The sequence below is a fragment of the Nerophis lumbriciformis genome, linkage group LG27 (genome assembly GCF_033978685.3).
Source record: "Nerophis lumbriciformis linkage group LG27, RoL_Nlum_v2.1, whole genome shotgun sequence".
NCBI classification, from domain to species: domain Eukaryota; kingdom Metazoa; phylum Chordata; class Actinopteri; order Syngnathiformes; family Syngnathidae; genus Nerophis; species Nerophis lumbriciformis.
This window is the reverse complement of record NC_084574.2, coordinates 7390514-7410437: the sequence shown is the minus strand read 5'-3', so window position 1 is coordinate 7410437 and position 19924 is coordinate 7390514. Positions and strand designations below refer to the sequence as shown.

The 19924-nt window shown below is 41.0% G+C and overlaps 1 protein-coding gene across 6 annotated transcripts in view; it reads left to right on the top strand.

The window, feature by feature from the left end:
• The window catches only part of uso1 (USO1 vesicle transport factor), a 57450-nt gene that overhangs the window by 13139 nt on the left and 24387 nt on the right, over positions 1 to 19924 (top strand). For 3 of the 6 annotated variants that reach the window (XR_009810065.1, XR_009810062.1, XM_061922956.1), the window contains 9 exons: positions 1845 to 1945; positions 8389 to 8491; positions 8583 to 8638; positions 8753 to 8873; positions 8950 to 9128; positions 12193 to 12333; positions 12410 to 12498; positions 12565 to 12719; positions 17859 to 18064. Coding sequence is in view for 1 of the 6 variants with exons in the window: in XM_061922956.1 (XP_061778940.1) it covers positions 1845 to 1945; positions 8389 to 8491; positions 8583 to 8638; positions 8753 to 8873; positions 8950 to 9128; positions 12193 to 12333; positions 12410 to 12498; positions 12565 to 12719; positions 17859 to 18064 (1151 nt within the window). In the remaining 5 variants the exon portion in view is untranslated. Of the gene's footprint in view, positions 1 to 1844; positions 1946 to 8388; positions 8492 to 8582; positions 8639 to 8752; positions 8874 to 8949; positions 9129 to 12192; positions 12334 to 12388; positions 12499 to 12564; positions 12720 to 17858; positions 18065 to 19924 lie in introns of all 6 variants that reach the window. The other 3 variants (XR_009810064.1, XR_009810063.1, XR_009810061.1) reach the window with 1 other exon arrangement.

The following is a 19924-nucleotide window of genomic DNA, read 5'->3' as shown; positions in this document are numbered from 1 at the left end:
AACTTGCTAACAACAATTGAGATGCTTTTTCCAAGCTGCTTCCTTTCAGGTATTTTCTTAAGGGGAAACAATAGCATCTTATATACCAGTCAATTCTTTTGCTAACTTATCAGTGGGGTGAACAATCCGACGCTTGGTGAATTCTGCTTCACAATGATCGAAGGATCAAATCCTTATGTAAGACAAGAAGACGTTTTTAATTTTATTTTATGCATTCTAACACGTAATCAAACACTAGCAAGAGTCGGTTAACAATGGAGCCAATTGGAGTCCCTCTATTCCACCTCCAAAGCGCTGTAAAACATCAAAAAATATCCATCGTTGTTTTATATACATGCTGTAAGTATATACTGTATGTAATGTAGTAACGGGCACATTTATAACAAAATCATTTTTACGTATTCTGCTCATTACTAGCATACGGCGGCGCATTGATTTCACAGACACATCACAATGCTTGCTTTTCCCTTCAACAACAACAGCCATGTTGCATAAATCCAGCCTTAGTTGAAGTATTCATACTAACTGTACTCCAAAGGTAGGGGTGTAACGGTACACAAAAATTTCGATTCGGTACGTACCTCGGTTTAGAGGTCACGGTTCGGTTCATTTTCGGTACAGTAAGAAAACAACAAAATATAAATTTTTTTGGGTATTTATTTACCAAATTTGCAAAATCTTCCACCAAAAGTATTTTTCTTAGTGGAATATTTGATGTGAAGTAATGGGAACCTTGGATAGGTCAATAATTCATAATAACATTGATTTTGATTCAATATTATGTTTTGAGCAATGACAGTTTGAAAGAAAAAAAACAGCTTTGTTTTATTAGTCAACAATGCAACTTTTTCTAAATTACATTTAACCTTTAAGCTTTTTTATTTCACTTTTGTTATGTTTTTGTTTATTTTAGTATTATTTTTAGAATGTGCCGTGGGCCTTTAAAACATCAGCTGTGGGCCGCAAATGGCCTCAGGGGCACACTTTTGACACCCCTGCTATAGATAATGAAACATTAAATGTGATAAATCTATGGATAAAAAGCAGAGCCTGGCGACGCATGCGCGTTTATCATAACTCTCTCACTCTCTCTGTCTCTGCCCCTCCCTCACCAATGCACAGTTTGTTTTGTTTTTAACCCCTTCTTAACCCTGAACGTACATTGAAAATACACGCAACCCTAACTCCAAATGCCGGACATTTGAGGCATTTAAGAAACTCCGCCCGGACAGCTCCGCAAAAGAGGACATGTCCGGTGAAAAGAGGACGTATGGTCAGTCTATCCTAGCCCGTTAGCTGCTTGCATGCCGTGTGTTGTGCCTCGCTGTGCATCGTTTACACAACGTGCGTTACGCTACTTAATATGTCCGTGTGGAAACTCGTTCGGTACACCTCCGGACCGAACCGAAGCCCCCGTACCGAAACGGTTCAATACAAATACACGTACCGTTACACCCCTATCCAATGGATTAACATACTGTGTATCTTAGTTTGTTTGTTTGGGTGGTAACCAGAATGCTTCACTAATGTCTTGCCTGAGCGTCTCTACAATCATATGTTGGCTTTTTCTTTGCATCTTATAGATTTGGCAGTTTCAACAGCAAAATCAGGAGTTCATTTTCTGTGGTGACTGTTGCTCATTTCGCTACAGGAAACATGAATTAGGACCACCCAATAATACATGAAAAAGCCTGGTATTTGTGTATTTTACACACAGAGAGTACAGCCTAAAAATACACCTCATTGTAATGCAGACGACTAACTGGCTGAATGTATCAAACCGTCTACTCTTTCTTCTCATCCTTGTTTCCTGTCTCATCTGTCAAATACTCACTTTTGTACAGATGAGGCCAACCAGAAGCAGGCGGATGACTTGGGCGCCAAGTTCACTGAGGCCTTCATTCAGAATGCCGAGCACATCACTCTGCTACTCACCTTGTTGGAGGTACTATGCCAGCCTGCTTGATTGGAGGTTGTCCGTCCCGCTTATGTCGACGACCCATTCGTGTCAACCAACTCATCAAAAAAGTGCCCGCTTAAAGGGGCCCTATTAGGCCAAACCAACTTTTCTTACCTTTTGGTATCTGCTGTTGTGTATTTGGGATCTGCATAAGTCCCGAAAATTTGATATCAAACCATGGAGGCATTGCGGAAATATTTATAAAACCATCTTGCCTTCCTTCATACTTCCTCTAAACGAGCTGTTTAGAATTTGCAAACCAGATGTAAAGACATGATCTGCCTCCAATCTTTTCCTCTTTAAAAATATCGAAGGAAGTGAGGTCGAGGCGAGCAGTAACGTCTTGGTTATGATGAATGGTTTGAATTAGAGATGTTCGATAATATCGGGCTGCCAATATTATCGGCCGATAAATGCTTTAAAATGTAATATCGGAAATTATCGGTATCGGTTTCAAAAAGTAAAATTTATAACTTTTTAAAACGCCGCTGTACGGAGTGGTACACGGACGTAGGGGGAAGTACAGAGCGCCCATCCATCCATCCATTTTCTACCGCTTTTTCCCTTTTGGGGTCGCGGGGGGTGCTGGAGCCTATCTCAGCTACAATCGGGCGGAAGGCGGTGTACACCCTGGACAAGTCGCCACCTAATCGCAGGGCCAACACAGATAGACAACATTCACACTCACATTCACACACTAGGGCCAATTTAGTGTTGCCAATCAACTTATCCCCAGGTGCATGTAAAGGCACTGCCTTTGCGTGCCGGCCCAATCACATAATACCTACGGCTTTTCACACACACAAGTGAATGCAACGCATACTTGGTCAACAGCCATACAGGTCACACTGAGGGTGGCTGTCACGTTCAAACACAGGACATCTGTTACACAAGACAAAAGGCGAGGAATCAAACAGAGACAGAATTCAATTTGGACTCAATTGAGGAGAGACGGCTTCAACCTGTAACCTCTTAAAGTGTCTTAGCACGCTCTGACGAAGAAGGTCTTCGTCCCCTCTTTTAATTCAGATGTTCCATGTTCACGCACCAACATATGTCACAGCAGGAATTGGGAGGTATGTAAAACAGTCATTGTTTTCGGTCGCTTTGAAGTCCAAGAAGAGGATCTCTCGGCCTTGGGCTCTTCCTGGATCCAGCTGGGGCAGGTGTTGGAGGACAATGGACAACCCCTCCCGTCTCCCGACCACAGTGACTTCAAAGGGGGCAGCGGGTCGTAAACAGAAGAGAGTTTGTGAATTACTTCAAAGAGAGTTCGTTTAACACTTCAAAGAGAGTTCGTCCGGGAGTTGAGCACATCCTGCCATCTGTCCGTGCTGAAATCACAGTGGCGCTTCACGAGCCTTCCTCCTCTTGGTAGGCCTCGAAATACAGCCTTCATCTTCTCATCAGGAACATAATGCAATATAATGTTTCTTTTGTGATAACTTACAAACAATTATTCTAACAGTGGCCGTATAAACAACTTTAACACTGTTACAAATATGCGCCACACCGTGAACCCACACCAAACAAGAATGACAAACACATTTCGGGAGAACATTCGCACCGTAACACAACAGAAACACAACAGACCAAATACCCAGAACCCCTTGCAGCACTAACTCTTCCAGAACGCTACAATACACCCCCCCCCCACCTCAACCCCGCCCACCTCAACCTCCTCATGCTCTCTTAGGGAGAGCATGTCCCAAATTCCAAGCTGCTGTTTTGAGGCATGTTAAAAAAAATATTGCACTTTGTGACTTCAATAATAAATATGGCAGTGCCATGTTGGCATGTTTTTCCATAACTTGAGTTGATTTATTTTGGAAAATCTTGTTACATTGTTTAATGCATCCAGCGGGGCATCACAACAAAATTAGGCATATTAATGTGTTAATTCCACGACTGTATATATCGGTATCGGTTGATATCGGAATCGGTAATTAAGAGTTGGACAATATAGGAATATTGGATATCGGCAAAAAGTTTAAATCTCTCAAAAAATATTTTTCTTAAGAGTGTATAAATCCACTCCATCCCATTTTAAATCTTTTTTCGCGATCGCTTATATATTTGCCTCTAAACCTTTTAAAATACGCCCAAATTTGCACTGATGCAGGTAAATAAACAGTAGCATAATGGGACTTTTAGACCATCACCTCAAACCTGGAAGTGCCTCTAGGTCACATGTTTACAACCTATATAGAATGTATTACTTTTAGGTGTTGTTTTATGTTGATCTGCTGCATACATACTTGGTCTTTAAATTCCACTATTTCAGCTTTACAGATACCATGTCTTCCCAGCAGGCATCTCAAGCGATGCTATGCAAGTGATGATTAAAAGTAAGGCATTTATTTGCGAGGATGCTTGACTACAAACACATTTTTAGAAAATTAGTTTTTTTGATTGATTGATTGAAACTTTTATTAGTAGATTGCACAGTGAAGTACATATTCTGTACAATTGACCACTAAATGGTAACACTCCAATACGTTTTTCAACTTGTTTAAGTCGGGGTCCACGTTAATCAATTCATGGTACAAATATATACTATCATCATAATGCAGTCATCACACAAGTTAATCATCAGAGTATATACATTTAATTATTTACACTATTTACAATCCGGGGGGTGGGATGAGGAGGGTTTGGTTGATATCAGCACTTCAGTCATCAACAATTGCATCATCAGAGAAATGGGCAATGAAACAGTGTAGGTCTGACTTGGTAGGATATGTACAGCGAGAAGAGAACATAGTGAGTAAAGATAGCATAAGAATAAGTATATACATTAGAAATACATTTGATTATTTACATTTGGTTATTTACAATCCGGGGAGGTGGGATGTGGAGGGGGGAGGGTGTTAGTCAAGGGTTGAAGTTGCCTGGAGGTGTTGTTTTAGTGCGGTTTTGAAGGAGGATAGAGATGCACTTTCTTTTACACCTGTTGGGAGTGCATTCCATATTGATGTGGCATAGAAGGAGAATGAGTTTAGACCTTTGTTAGATCGGAATCTGGGTTTAACGTGGTTTGTGGAGCTCCCCCTGGTGTTGTGGTTATGGCGGTCATTTACGTTAAGGAAGTAGTTTGACATGTACTTCGTTATCAGGGAGGTGTAAGCGGATTTTATAGACTAGGCTCAGTGCAAGTTGTTTTACTCTGTCCTCCAACCTGAGCCAGGCCACTTTGGAGAAGTGGGTAGGAGTGAGGTGTGATCTGGGGTGGAGGTCTAGAAGTAACCTGACTAGCTTGTTCTGGGATGTTTGGAGTCTAGATTTGAGGGTTTTGGAGGTGCTGGGGTACCAGGAGGTGCATGCGTAATCGAAAAAGCGTTGAACGAGAGTTCCCGCTAGAATCTTCAAGGAGCTTTTTTTGACCAGAGAGGAGATTCTGTAGAGAAATCTCGTTTGTTGGTTGACCTTTTTGATTACCTTGGTTGCCATTTTATCACAGGAAAGATTAGCCTCTAGAATGGAACCTAGGTAGTGACTTCATCTTTCCTGGTGATAACAATGTCACGCACTTCTTCTTTAGTGCAGAGTGAGCTTTAAAGTAAAAGCATGACAGTATTAACCAGGATTCTACCACAGTGATTAAATTAAAATAAATGTATGAATTATAAAAAAAATATTTAGATACAGTCGTGGTCAAAAATTTACATACACTTGTGAAGAACATAATGTCATGGCTGTCTTGAGTTTCCAATAATTTCTACAACTCTTATTTTTGTGTGATAGATTGATTGGAGCACATACTTGTTGGTCACAAAAACATTCATGAAGTTTGGTTCTTTTATGAATTTATTATGGGTCTACTGAAAATGTGAGCAAATCTGCTGGGTCAAAAGTATACATAGAGCAATGTTAATTTTTGGTTACATGTCCCTTGGCAAGTTTCACTGCAATAAGGCGCTTTTGGTAGCCATCCACAAGCTTCTGGCAAGCTTCTGGTTGAATTTTTGACCACTCCTCTTGGTGCTGTTCAGCTAAATTTCTTGCTTTTCTGACATGGACTTGTTTCTTCAGCATTGTCTGTATCCTGACGCGGTGTGGTCCTCTGCACTTCCCCGGGAGTACAGCGATTGTTTTGGTCGCTGTCTGTCACGGCGCGCGCTTTGACCAGTCGGGTCTTGGTTGGTGCCCTTTATCGGACAGCGGGGTGATTTCTGCACGCTGCGCCCTCTCTGCTCATCTCACTAATGGCTAATCTTCGGCCGCTTGGCTGGGCACCGCACGTGGCTAAAACAACGTCTACGAGATGTGCACTCGTGAATGCGAGATCCGTGATGAACAGGACTTTCGTTCTCCAGGACTTTTTCTCATCACGCTCTTTGGATGTACTGTTCTTCACAGAAACCTGGATCGGCACCAGGAAGTAGTTTGACATGTACTTCGGTATCAGGGAGGTGTAGCGGGTTTTATAGACTAGGCTCAGTGCAAGTTGTTTTACTCTGTCCTCCACCAATATTAGGTTTTTTTTACGATTGCGTGGGCTGTTAACTTTACAGAGGCCATGTCTGCCCTTCAGGTGGTGTGTGTTTTGATAATGACATCAGCATTTCCCTCAATACTGCAACTATTTGTGGCAGCGGTGGGCGGCGAGCTAGATTATGTGGTTGTCTAATATGCAGAAGTGACCATGATGCATGCGCATGCAATTGTAATGGATGCTGTACCAAAGAGGAACAATCTTGTGGAGGAGACAAAACATGAGTAAAGAAATAATGAAAAGCAACTTAAATCAATTCATAAGGTTTTTTTTGTAAATGTTTTGATGTAATAAGAGCAATACGTGCTTACGTGTCTCCAATAAGATAAGAAAAGTCGTTAGATTTGTTGGAACTTGCTAATCAGTCTTCTGGAGAGGTCTGAATATGCCAAGATTTCAATTTCCGCTGTAGTGGCTGCTGTTGGCAGGAGCTCTGTGCTCTTGTGTCATCCTTTTGTGTTCCTTAAATTTCCCCCTTGTTTTTTTTGCCTTCTGGTTGGGGACCCTTTGGGACTGTGTGACAAGGGGTGGCACTTTCGTGACTTCTGCGGTGCTTTTTTGTGAACTTCTGGATCTGCCTCCCGGGAGCCTTTTGGCCATGGAGACCAGCTGCTGAGTCTCCGTCACACCATAGTCCGTTTGGAGAGACTGGAGGAGATGCAGATGAAGAGACGGGGCTGCGCAGTTGGCGCTGAGCGCCGGGACGGACAAGCTTCACAGTGTCATGGCTGAATGAGCAAGTAGACTTAGAGGGGCAATTTTGGTTTGCAGCAGTAGTCATTAAAAACAAGGTACAACAGTAAAAACAAGGAACAGTAAAAACAAGGTACAAATATATAAAATACATACTACATACAAACCATCATGAAGGCATTGAGCTAAAAACAAAAAACATTTGTAATACAATAAAAACTAATCATCACACGTCGCTTCCCACTAAAGTGACTGCATAGCAGCTAAGCTTGTTTAAGAAGCTCATTTATAAAGTCAACAGCTGAGGGAACAAAGATATCGGAGACCTCAGTCTCCTTGGACGTATCCTCGCTCATCTATGCGGACTGGACACTGGCCGAGAGTTGGTGGGCGGCCGAGGGTGGAGTTGGCTCTCTTGGTTGCTTTGTTGGGTCTGCTCCGGTCTCTGGCCATGCTCCCCCCACCCTAGCAGAGGAACCCCGCAGAGACCAACACAGTGTTTGTTTTTGTTTTTGTTTTTTGTTGTTGCTTTACTTTTGTGGCTGTGTAGAAGTGGCTGGTTGCATCAGCTCTGCTCTTTTAATGTCTTTAATGTCCTTTGTGTTCTTTGATGTTTCCCTCTTACACACATGTTTATGTGTGCTATGGCTATGAGATTTATTTCCCTTTGCTTGATTGGCAACACTAAATTGGCCCTAGTGTGTGAATGTTGTCTGTCTATCTGTGTTGGCCCTGCGATGAGGTGGCGACTTGTCCAGGGTGTACCCGCCTTCTGCCCGAATGCAGCTGAGATAGGCTCCAGCACCCCCCGCGACCCCGAAAGGGACAAGCGGTAGACAATGGATGGATGGGCCTCAGTCTGGACCCCCTCTCCAGGGGCCCAGGCTTAGACTGAATTTTTTTTTTCTCACCCCCCACCCCAGCGTTTACCTGTTTCTCACCTTTTCTGTCCGGGGCGCCAGAAGTTGGCAGACCCGTCAGCGATCCTGTTCTGTCTCCCTGTAATGTTTGTCTGTTCTTGAATGGGATTGTGTTGAAAATCTTAATTTCCCTTTGGGGATTATTAAATTATTTCTGATTCTGATTCTGATTTGCTAAATACAGCAACAACACTGGTCCCTTCTGCTACCTCAACTTTAGGGCTGGGTGTCATAGCCAAAGATAAATAAGGACATGGTATCTGTTAAAGCAGAGGACATAGAAATTGGCTCACGATATCGTCATATATTTCCATTTTCAGGAGTTTGACTTCCATGTGCGTTGGCCTGGTGTAAAGTTGCTGACGGCCCTCCTGAAGAGCCAGTGTGTCCCAGTGCAGAGCATCATCCTGGTCAGCCCCATGGGTCAGCTTCTCTTCATCGTGATCAACATCAAACGTCATGTTCACATTCTGGCTTTTTCCAGTTTGTAATCGGCACTTGTGTCCACTCGCAGGGGTTTCCAGATTGATGGACTTGCTGGCGGACTCGAGAGAAGTGATCCGCAATGACGTGGGTGCTCTCTTTTACACTTACTGCAAAGTCCTATCAGAGCCGTAACACAATCCAGAAAAGGGGGATTTCCAGCACTATTATATTAATCACTGACCTGTTCACCTCCCACAGGGCTTGTTGTTGCTTCAGCAGTTAACTAAAGGCAACGCCGCCATTCAGAAGATTGTGGCGTTTGAAAATGCATTCGAGCGCCTTCTGGATATCATCACAGAAGAGGGTAGCAGTGATGGAGGTACACTTAATTCTGTTGTATGCACATTCTTACCTCTCGCAATTCCTTCATTTAAGATGGTATGTCCTGTGTGCAGGTATTGTGGTGGAGGACTGTTTGCTGCTGCTCCTCAACCTCCTCAAGAACAACAGCTCCAACCAGAATTTCTTCAAGGAGGGCTCGTTTATCCAGAGGATGAGACCGTGGTTTGAGGTGGGAGACGACAACGCTGGCTGGTCCGCGCAAAAAGTCACCAATCTCCACGTGATGCTGGAGGTACCATGTCTTTGTAATGCATTTCAGCAACTGTTTGTAACTTTTCAGTCGAGAATACTAAATAAATGAAACTTGGATGTTATTTATCGTAGTCAGTAGGGGTGTAACGGTACGTGTATTTGTATCGAATCGTTTCGGTACGGGGGCTTCGGTTTGGTTCGGAGGTGTACCGAACGAGTTTCCACACGGACATATTAAGTAGCGTAACGCACGTTGTGTAAACAATGCACACCGAGGCACAACACACGGGCTAGGATAGACTGACCATACGTCCTCTTTTCACCGGACTGTCAGGGCGGAGTTTCTTAAATGCCTCAAATGTCCAGCATTTTGAGTTAGGGTTGCGTGTATTTTCAATGTACGTTCAGGGTTAAGAAGGGGTTAAAAACAAAACAAATTGTGCGCGCAGCAGCATTGGTGAGGGAGGGGCAGAGACAGAGAGAGCGAGAGAGTTATGATAAACGCGCATGCGTCGCCAGGCTCTGCTTTTTATCCATAGATTTATCACATTTAATTTTTTTATTATCTATAGCAGGGGTGTCAAAAGTGTGCCCCGGAGGCCATTTGCGGCCCACAGCTAATGTTTTAAAGGCCCACGGCACATTCTAAAAATACTATTAAAATAAACAAAAATGTAACAAAAGTGAAATAAAAAAGCTTAAAGGTTAAATGTAATTTAGAAAAAGTTGCAATGTTGACTAATAAAACAAAGCTGTTTTTTTTTTTTTCAAACTGTCATTGCTCAAAACATAATATTGAATCAAAATCAATGTTAATATGAATTATTGACCTATCCAAGGTTCCCATTACTTCACATCAAATATTCCACTAAGAAAAATATTTTTGGTGGAAGATTTTGCAAATTTGGTAAATAAATAACCCAAAAATGTATATTTTGTTGTTTTCTTACTGTACCGAAAATGAACCGAACCGTGACCTCTAAACCGAGGTACGTACCGAACCGAAATTTTTGTGTACCGTTACACCCCCAGTAGTCAGTGTACAGATTGTATAGCAGTATACTTTACAATCGAATGCATAGTGCTATATACAGCTTGTATAGCAGTGCATACATATATATACATATGTATATATATATATATATATATATATATATATATATATATATATATACTGTACCTGCTGTTTGTTTACCTAAACTGCAAAAAGAATGGGGCGTTATAGTGAGCAAGCCTTAATTAGAAAGAGTTTTTTATGAAATGTAAAACCCTGTACAGACAGCATAATAAGGTAATGAAAAAGGTTTTTATGAAATGTAAAACCCTGTAAAGACAGCATAATAAGGTAATGATTTGGTGTGCACGAGAAAGTGGAAAAGGGAAAAAACAAATCTCCTTTTGACCACATGGTCATGTATTAAATGATATATTGCAAGTAACAGAACCTCTGTTGTAAATATGAAAAGGATAAATAGATATAGATAGGTAGCAATTCTTGATGTGCACCTTTTTATCCAGAAGAATCAATCGATAATGGTATTGGCTAATTAGTAATAATGGGTTACTTGACGCCTCAGTGAGTGTGTGGCACACTCACCACCTGTAATGACACTGCACAGTTACTCTGTTGGTGTTTCATAGTGGGCATTCATCATCTGCTGGATTAAAAAAGTAATTACATTTGAACTGCAAATATTTTTACCTTATTTGGTAACACCAAATCCGAATTATCCCACACTTTGGAATTTTACCTTTTTCTTAGTTCCTTTTAGTTCAATTGTGGTGGCGGAAACCAATGTCTAACGTGGTACGCCACTTTTCCAACTTCTTTCAGCACAAGCTGTCACTTTAGCCAAAATAAATGCTTCCTGATGAACATCAGAATCAGAATCAACATAGTTTGATGCTACACAGTCAATGACACAGCAGCTGTATCGGTCACATGATTGTTTTCTTAAAGTGACACACACATCGAGGGACAAAGTATCACTCCTTGTGTGGGACGGCGTGGCGAAGTGCTATATACAGCTTGTATAGCAGTGCATATTCAATTCTAAATTGTTTAGAGGGCAACATTTCCAGAAAGCTAAGAATGCTCACTATCAGTCTTAGTTTGTATATTCCAGACAACAAGCTTTTTTTACAGTAGACCTTTGAATATAGTATATTTATTTTTCTCAGTGTTACGGGAGCGCTGTGTTATTTTTAAGGATCTTTTGCAAAAAAAAATAAGATCATCTTTATGGGGACGGCGTGGCGAGGTTGGCAGAGTGGCCGTGCCAGCAATCGGAGGGTTGCTGGTTACTGGGGTTCAATCCCCACCTTCTACCATCCTAGTCACGTCCGTTGTGTCCTTGAGCAAGACACTTCACCCCTTGCTCCTGATGACTGCTGGTTAGCGCCTTGCATGGCAGCTCCCGCCATGTGTGTGTGAATGGGTGAATGTGGAAATACTGTCAAAGCGCTTTGAGTACCTTGAAGGTAGAAAAGCGCTATACAAATATAACCCATTTATCATTTATTTATTATGACAGCATTTTAAGAATCTGCAGCAAAAATGTGAGTCTCTCACAAGTTTTTTAAACTGAACTCGCAGGCCACCAGTTGAATAGTCCAAATGATGAAAGAGAGAGGACCTAAAAGGGTACCTTGAGGAACACCACTAGTATAACTAAAGAAATTGAACAAATGACTAGTGACTACATCTGAAATAAACAATCTGCAGCAGCACCTTAGTTACACAAATTGCATTACGAAAAAACTTGAACAAAAATGAGAGGACCTAAAGTGGTGCCTTGAGGAACGCCACAGGTATGGACCCCAATGTTCTATGTTTGCTTGCAAGATTAAAAGGTCAATGCAAGGGTCTGCCAATGTGTTTACAGTGGTCCAAGCTCTTCTATACAACAGGAGAACTCTAGTGTTTTTAGGAATTTGCTGCAAAAATGTTTGTCTCACATGTTTTGAACTAAACTCGGGGGCCGGTATGGTGTCATTTGTCAACTGTACACTTACTCCACTAAAGTATATCGAAGTTTATTGTCCCTTGAGATGATCTACTGGAATAAATGTGGTTAATGAAAGTGTCCTGTGGGTGACCCCAGCTAGTGCGAGTCATGGTGTCCCCTGTGAACTCTCCTGGAGCCACGGCCAGCTGTCAGAAGTCCATGTTCCAGTGTGGTCTACTGCAGCAGCTGTGCACCATCCTCATGGCCACCGGTGTGCCGGCGGACATCCTCACCGAGGTAAAATCACAGTTTGACACGTGATTAAACACCACAACATTAATGGCTTATTCAGTCATCTGTGCACGCCTCCCAGACCATCAACACGGTGTCAGAGGTCATTAGGGGCTCACAGGTCAACCAGGACTACTTTGCATCAGTCAACGCTCCTTCTAACCCACCAAGGTAAAAGACGGACGTCTCACGGGTAGTGCTTCTGTGTCCTCACTTGTCTGCTTTGGCTATTTGCAGACCAGCCATTGTGGTCCTGCTCATGTCCATGGTCAACGATAGACAGCCGTTTGTGCTTCGCTGTGCCGTCCTCTACTGCTTCCAGTGTTTCCTCTATAAAAACCAGAAAGGGCAAGGGGAGATCGTGGCTACACTGCTGCCCTCCACCATTGACGGTCAGTCCTTGCTGTTATTACGAACAGTACTGAGTCCATTTTTTGCTTAAAGCTATGATTGTTTACATTAGAAGGGATTATTTGAGCATTTTTTGTGAGGGTAAGAGTTACAGTATTGTTCTCCCTGCTGTTTGCTGATTAGTCAACAGGAGTCCACTAAAACAACACAATATGTAATCCTTTGTGTGGAGGAATGGCACAGTAGCAATTGTATTTTAGTGCAAATCTGGATAAAAATACAAACAGCATTCATACTGCCCTGTACTTCAGAGTAGGCCCGGGCGATTTGGCCTTTTTTTAATATCTCGATATTTTTAGGCTATGACACGATATATATCGCAATATTTTGCCTTAGCCTTGAATGAACACTTGATGCATACAATCACAGCAGTATGATGATTCTCTGTGTCTCCATTAAAACATTCTTCTTCATACTGCATTAATATACCGTATTTTCCGCACCATAAGCCGCCCTGGGTTATAAGCCGCGCCTTCAATGAACGGCATATTTCAAAACTTTGTCCACCTATAAGCCGCCCCGTGTTATAAGCCGCATCTAACTGCGCTAAAGGGAATGTCAAAAAAACAGTCAGATAGGTCAGTCAAACTTTAATAATATATTAAAAACCAGCGTTCTAACAACTCTGTTCACTCCCAAAATGTACGGTAATGTGCAAATGTGCAATCACAAACATAGTAAAATTCAAAATAGTGCAGAGCAATAGCAACATAATGTTGCTCGAACGTTAATGTCACAACACACAAAATAAACATAACGCTCACTTTCTGAAGTTATTCTTCATTCATAAATCCCTCGAATTCTTCTCCTTCGGTGTCCGAATTAAAAAGTTGGGCGAATACGGGATCCAAAATGGCCGGCTCAGTCTCGTCGAAGTCATCGGAGTGGCAGATGTTGGCGTATGTCGTCCGGCGCTGTCTCCCTGTCTTAGTGAAGGTGTGTTCGCCTTCGGTCATCCATTGTTCCCACGCCGTTCGCAGTCGTGCTTTAAATGCCCTGTTGACACCAATATCGAGCGGTTGGAGTTCTTTGGTTAATCCACCCGGAATGACGGCGAGTGTTGTATTTGTGTGCTTCACTTGTTTTTTGACACCATCTGTGATGTAAGTTTAAATTCTGCGTTATACGCGTGTCGCTTAGTAGGAGCCATTTTGTGGTCTTTACAGATGTAAACACACAAAAGAAATGAAACGTAATACCCGCGCGCTTCTTCTTCTTCTTCTTCTACGCGGGCGGGTGGTTGCTTACCGTAGAAGAAGAAGCGCTTCCTCTTCTACGGGGGCGGGTGCTTACCTTGGCAGTTGCTTACCATAGAAGAAGAAGCGCTTCCTCTTCAACGGGGAAAAAAGATGGCGGCTGTTTACCGTAGTTGCGAGACCGAAACTTTATGAAAATAAATATTTATATTAATCCATATATAAGGCGCACCGGGTTATAAGCCGCACTGTCAGCTTTTGTGAAAATTTGTGGTTTTTAGGTGCGGCTTATAGTGCGGAAAATACGGTATGCTCATTGTAAACTTTCATGCAGAGAGAGAAATCACAACTAAGTCAATTTAGCAAAAGTGTATTTATTAAACAGTTATTAAGCAGTGGCACAAACATTCATGTAATTTCAAAACAGAAAGTGCAAGATTGTCAGAGACATTTTAAAACAAGCTATTTGTGCATGATGTCACTAAGATGACATATCAAAACAACACTAAATTAAAGTGCACTTTTTGTACAGAACGCCACTACAATAGTTTAAAACAAATAAAGCGCACTTTTGTGCATGATGTCACACAAGATATTTCAATAAGTGTCAAAAATGAGCTGCATAATAGGAAATCAAATAGTGTATGTCCTTCGCTATGTGGTAGGTTCCGGCGGACGTTATCTCCTTATGTCGTGGACTATTTTTTTCATAAGGTGTTGATGTGGAAATGTTTGCTTTGGCATTTTGTGGGTGTGGCACCGAACAGAGATGTTGACATGCGAAGTAAGCACTCTTCATTCTCTAGCAGGTGACTTTTCAAATGATGCTACATATTAGCAGTAATGCTACTTTTTGTAGCAACGCTTTTGCCCCACACTTGATAAATTACGGTTGTCTGTTCGACATATTCCCGCTTGAAGTCAAACCACCGCCAGACGATGGACCCCCTGCTGTTTTTCTTGGGAATTAATTCTTCCTTCATTTGTTACCAGATTCGCACCTTCTTTCTCTCGTATTACCACTCGCACCACAGCTAACTTTAGCCATGCTGCTACCTCTCTGCTCAGCGAGGCGTATACGTATGTGACGTATGTAAGAAGGTGCGCTTGTTTAAGTCTCTGTGAGAAGCAGAGACAAGAAAGAGTGAGCCTGTAGTGTAATGCCTGCCGCTAAAAGCAACTGCGTGAGAACGTATACTCCAATATCACGATATAGTCATTTTCTATATCAGACAGAGACAAACCAGCGATATATCGAGTATATCGATATATCGCCCAGCCCTACTTCAGAGTATTAAAGGCAGACCCACTCGGGCTGCACGATTATGACCAAAATAATAATCATAATTATTTGTACCAATATGGAATTCAGGATTATTGTTTATATATTTAAAGACAAATATGTGTGGTTTTCTTCATTGTTAGTGTTAACATTTCAGCTTTTACTCATTACATGATGACTTTAGCTCTCCATCCAACCATGGATGGATGATATTTTTTCAGAGCCATAAAAAACTGTCACATTCCGCGGATGGCACGTGCGTCATCAATTGGACACCTCCACTTGACCTAATTGTACTTTTGATTGTTTCTAGTATGAAACATGCCAAAAGTTTGGACACACCTTCTCATTCACAACACAACTGATGGTCCCAACCCCATTGATAAAGCAAGAAATTCCACTAATCAACCCTGATAAGGCACACCTGTGAAGTGAATACCATTTCAGATGACTACCTTTTGAAGTTCATCGGGAGAATGCCAAGAGTGTGCAAAACCATAATCAGAGCAAAGGGTGGCTTATTTTGAAGATACTAGAATATAAGACGTGTTTTCAGTTATTTCACCTTTTTTTGTGAAGTACATAATTTACAATCTACAATGTAAATAGTCATGAAAATAAAGAAAACGCATTGAATGAGAAGGTGTTTCAAACTTTTGGCCTGTACTGTACGTTAAATGAAAAACACACAAATATAGAGTTATTCAGTGTAATGATTGTACTCGTGGGAAAGAGTCCTTCAACCATACTTGCCAACCTTGAGACCTCCGATTTCGGGAGGTGGGGGTTGGGGGGCGTGGGGGGGCGTGGTCGAGGTCGGGCGGGGGTGTGATTGGAGGCGGGGCTAAGAGGGGAGGAGTATATTTACAGCTAGAATTCACCAAGTCATGTATTTCATATATATATATATATATATATATATATATATATATATATATATATATATATATATATATATATATAAGAAATACTTGACTTTCAGTGAATTCTAGCTATATATATATTTATTTTATTTTATATATATATATATATATATATATATATATATATATATATATATATATATATATATATATATATATATATAAATAAAAGAAATACTTGAATTTCAGTGTTCATTTATTTACACATATACACACACATAACACTCATCTATCTACTCATTGTTGAGTTAAGGGTTGAATTGTCCATCCTTGTTCTATTCTCTGTCACTATTTTTCCAACCAAGCTGAACACCCTTTCGCAGGTACCCAGAAAGGTTTTGAGTACCACCAAAAAAACTGAATCTCTGAAGACAGTATACAAATCTGTGTTAAAGGTGTACAAATACTGTTTGTATAATAAGCATGTTATTTTTTACAAATGAGGGTTAAGAGTTCAGTACTAAAAAAAAAATAAAAGAATGTGGCTTAAGTACAGTTTTTTAATTGAGCTGCTGCATTTTTTGGTTGGGTTGTTTATTTATTTTGAGTAACTTCTATACATTTCTAAAAGGGGAGGAATGTAATAGTGATCTATGTTTGTCTGTTGCCATCTCCTGGTGAATGTTGGCTATAGTGTACTGGGGTTACTTTTTGGTTGGCCAACGATTTACGTGGTGTTGCGCACCTGACGTCACTCAGGTCCGCATGGAGCTGGAGGGGGCGTGGCTTCCAGCTCCGCCTGAATTTCGGGATATTTTCGGGAGAAAATTTGTCCCGGTAGGTTTTCGGGAGAGGCGCTGAATTTCGGGAGTCTCCCGGAAAATCCGGGAGGGTTGGCAAGTATGCCTTCAACCCGAAATTACATTGCCGGGTTCCTTGGATTTATACACATGTGTAGATGCAGGGAGTGCATGAATTCCAACAGGGAGCATGTCTTGCCAGAACACTGGCAAGAAGTGTTGGCACTCAATGGAAAAGTGTCTCCAGATAATATTTAGCACAATGGCAAGCCATTAGTCTTGCTAATGTGTCTCCACAGGAGACAAGCAAAACAGCGTGTTATGCAGGTGGTTCACACATCCATCCATCCATCCATTTTCTTCCGCTTATCCGAGGTCGAATCGCGGGGGCAGCAGCCTAAGCAGGGAAGCCCAGACTTCCCTCTCCCCAGCCACTTCATCCAGCTCCTCCCGGGGGATCCCTAGGCGTTCCCAGGCCAGTCTCAAAGCGCTTTACATAGTGAAACCCATTATTTACATCTTTAAACAACATTAGGTACGCCGAACAGCACGGAATTCGGGGCTGTTGCTTTCGCGTTGCCGCAAACTGTGAAATTGCTTGTTTTAATGTGCAGCTGAGCCTGCTTTTTAAATGTTAGTATTGCCGACAATCACTTTCATTTAATCGTGGCAGCCGTGTTTGTGATTAAAATCTGATTAATTTTGCAGCTCTAAAATACATTTTCCATAATTAGGATTACATAACATAACCACACGTTTGCGGTTCATTACTGACAAATACCTAGGTACCACTGCAGCACACTACCTGGAAATAATCTGAGAAGATGGGAAAGTTGTATTAAGAAATGATGGTGCACATGCAGACCTTTTTTCTTAATCAGTACAATTTTATTGGCACTCATAAAACTGTGTTTTTGGTTCTAAAATCAACACTATTCTTCCATTCATCCACCCTTTTTGTGTTGTTTGCGTTGCCCAGCCAACTCCATCTCAGCAGGCCAGCTCTTGTGCGGGGGCCTCTTCTCAGCGGACTCCCTCTCCAACTGGTGTGCCGCGGTGGCCTTGGCTCACGCCCTGCAGGACAACCTCATACAGAAGGAGCAACTCTTGCGGGTCCAGCTGGCCACCAGCCTGGGCAAGCCTCCCGTCTCTTTGCTGCAGCAGTGCACCAACATCCTCTCTCAGGTAGGCACCGTGCTGATGCTCTTGGATACGTGTGTGTGTGTGTGTGTGTGTGTGTGTGTGTGTGTGTGTGTGTGTGTGTGTGTGTGTGTGTGTGTGTTTGTGCGTTTGTGCGTTTGTGTGCATGCGTGCGTGTGTGTGTGTTTTATTTCTGCCCTTGTTGAGACATGAAGAAGGAAAAGTATCTTCCATATGAGGAGGTGTGAACAAGTGATGACATAAACATCAAAATGAGGGTGGTCCCAAAAAGGAGGGATTTTTCAAATTGACTGTGTGTCGCTTTTAAAAGTGCCCCCCCTCTGGCCAACATATGAAATAACAAGTGTGTGTAAGAAATTGAAATGCGCTCCCCTTTGGCCAAAATTAATATTAAAAAAATAAGATAAATATGTATATACTGTAATAACTTCAAGTAAATAATGAAGATTTAAAACCAATTACAAACAAAAAATAAATAAATTAACTAAAAGCAGTCTTTTTCTCACAAAGTGTCGACTTTTTTCTTATAAAATTGGGAACAATTTCTCATATTCTTTCTGTTTCTGTAATATTGCAATATTTTCTCCTAAAGTTTAAAATGTTTAATGCAAAATGGTGACATTTGTCATATAAAATTCGGACTTTTATCACAATATTGCCAATTTGTTTTGTCGTTCTTATAAAACTGTGACATTTTTGGAGTAAAATGATGACTTTTGTCATCATTTTGCCAAATACAATTCTGATGATTATTATAATATTGCCAAAAATTTTAAGTTTTCTTATAAAATTGTGAGTTTTGTCGAGTAAAATGACGACTCTTTTCATAAAATTGACAATATTTTAAGCTTTTCTTGTAAAATTGCGACTGTTGTTGAGTAAAATTCCAACTTTTATCATAATATTGCACACATGTTCACTTTTTCTTGTCACATTTTGACTTGCGTTGAGAAAAATGATAACCTTTATTATAATACCGACAACATTCTAAGTTTTTCTTGTGAAATTGTGACCTTTTTCCTGTGAAATTCCAACTCATTTTTCACAAGCTTTTTCATATTTGCATAGTATGTATATATTATTAATGTTGTAAATACACTTCTTTATATATCCAGAAAGGCTGGTCCTAAAGAGATAGGCTTTTTTCTCAGGTCTCAAGAAGGTAACTAATACGTGTGTGTGTGCGTGTGCGTGTGTGTGTGTGTGTGTGTGTGTGTGTGTGTGTGTGTGTGTGTGTGTGTGTGTTCTTGTAAGGAAAAGTACCTTCCATATGAGGAGGTGTGAACAAGTAAGGACATAAATCATGGTCCCAATATGGAAAAGCATTGCACCACATAGAGAATGTCTCATTTGCACCCCTGGTGGTGAAATATATCAAAATGAGGGTGGTCCCAGAAAGGAGGGATTTTTCAAAATGACTGTGTCTGTTTTAAAAAGTGCTTCCCCTCTGGTCAGCATATGAAATAACAAGTGTGTGTAAGAAATTGAAATGCGCCCCCTTTCGCCTAAATGAATTTAAACAAATAAATATGTATATAGAGACATACAGTAAAAATTTGAAATAAATAATGAATATAACTGCATATGCTGTAATATTGTACATGGTCATTGGTATATATTGTATATATGTTATAGACATAATATAATATATCTGTATATATATTATCCTGTGCACATATTATGTATATATTCGTATATATGTTAGATTTTTTTATCTCTATATTTGTCTATTTATACCTGCTTTGTCCTTTCCATCCTTACACTTTCCATCATTGTAACTGAGCTACTGTGTTGAACAATTTCCCTTGTGGATCATTAAAGTTTGTCTAAGTCTAAGTCTATATTAAAAAACAATTACCACACAAAAAAACAAACAAAAATGAA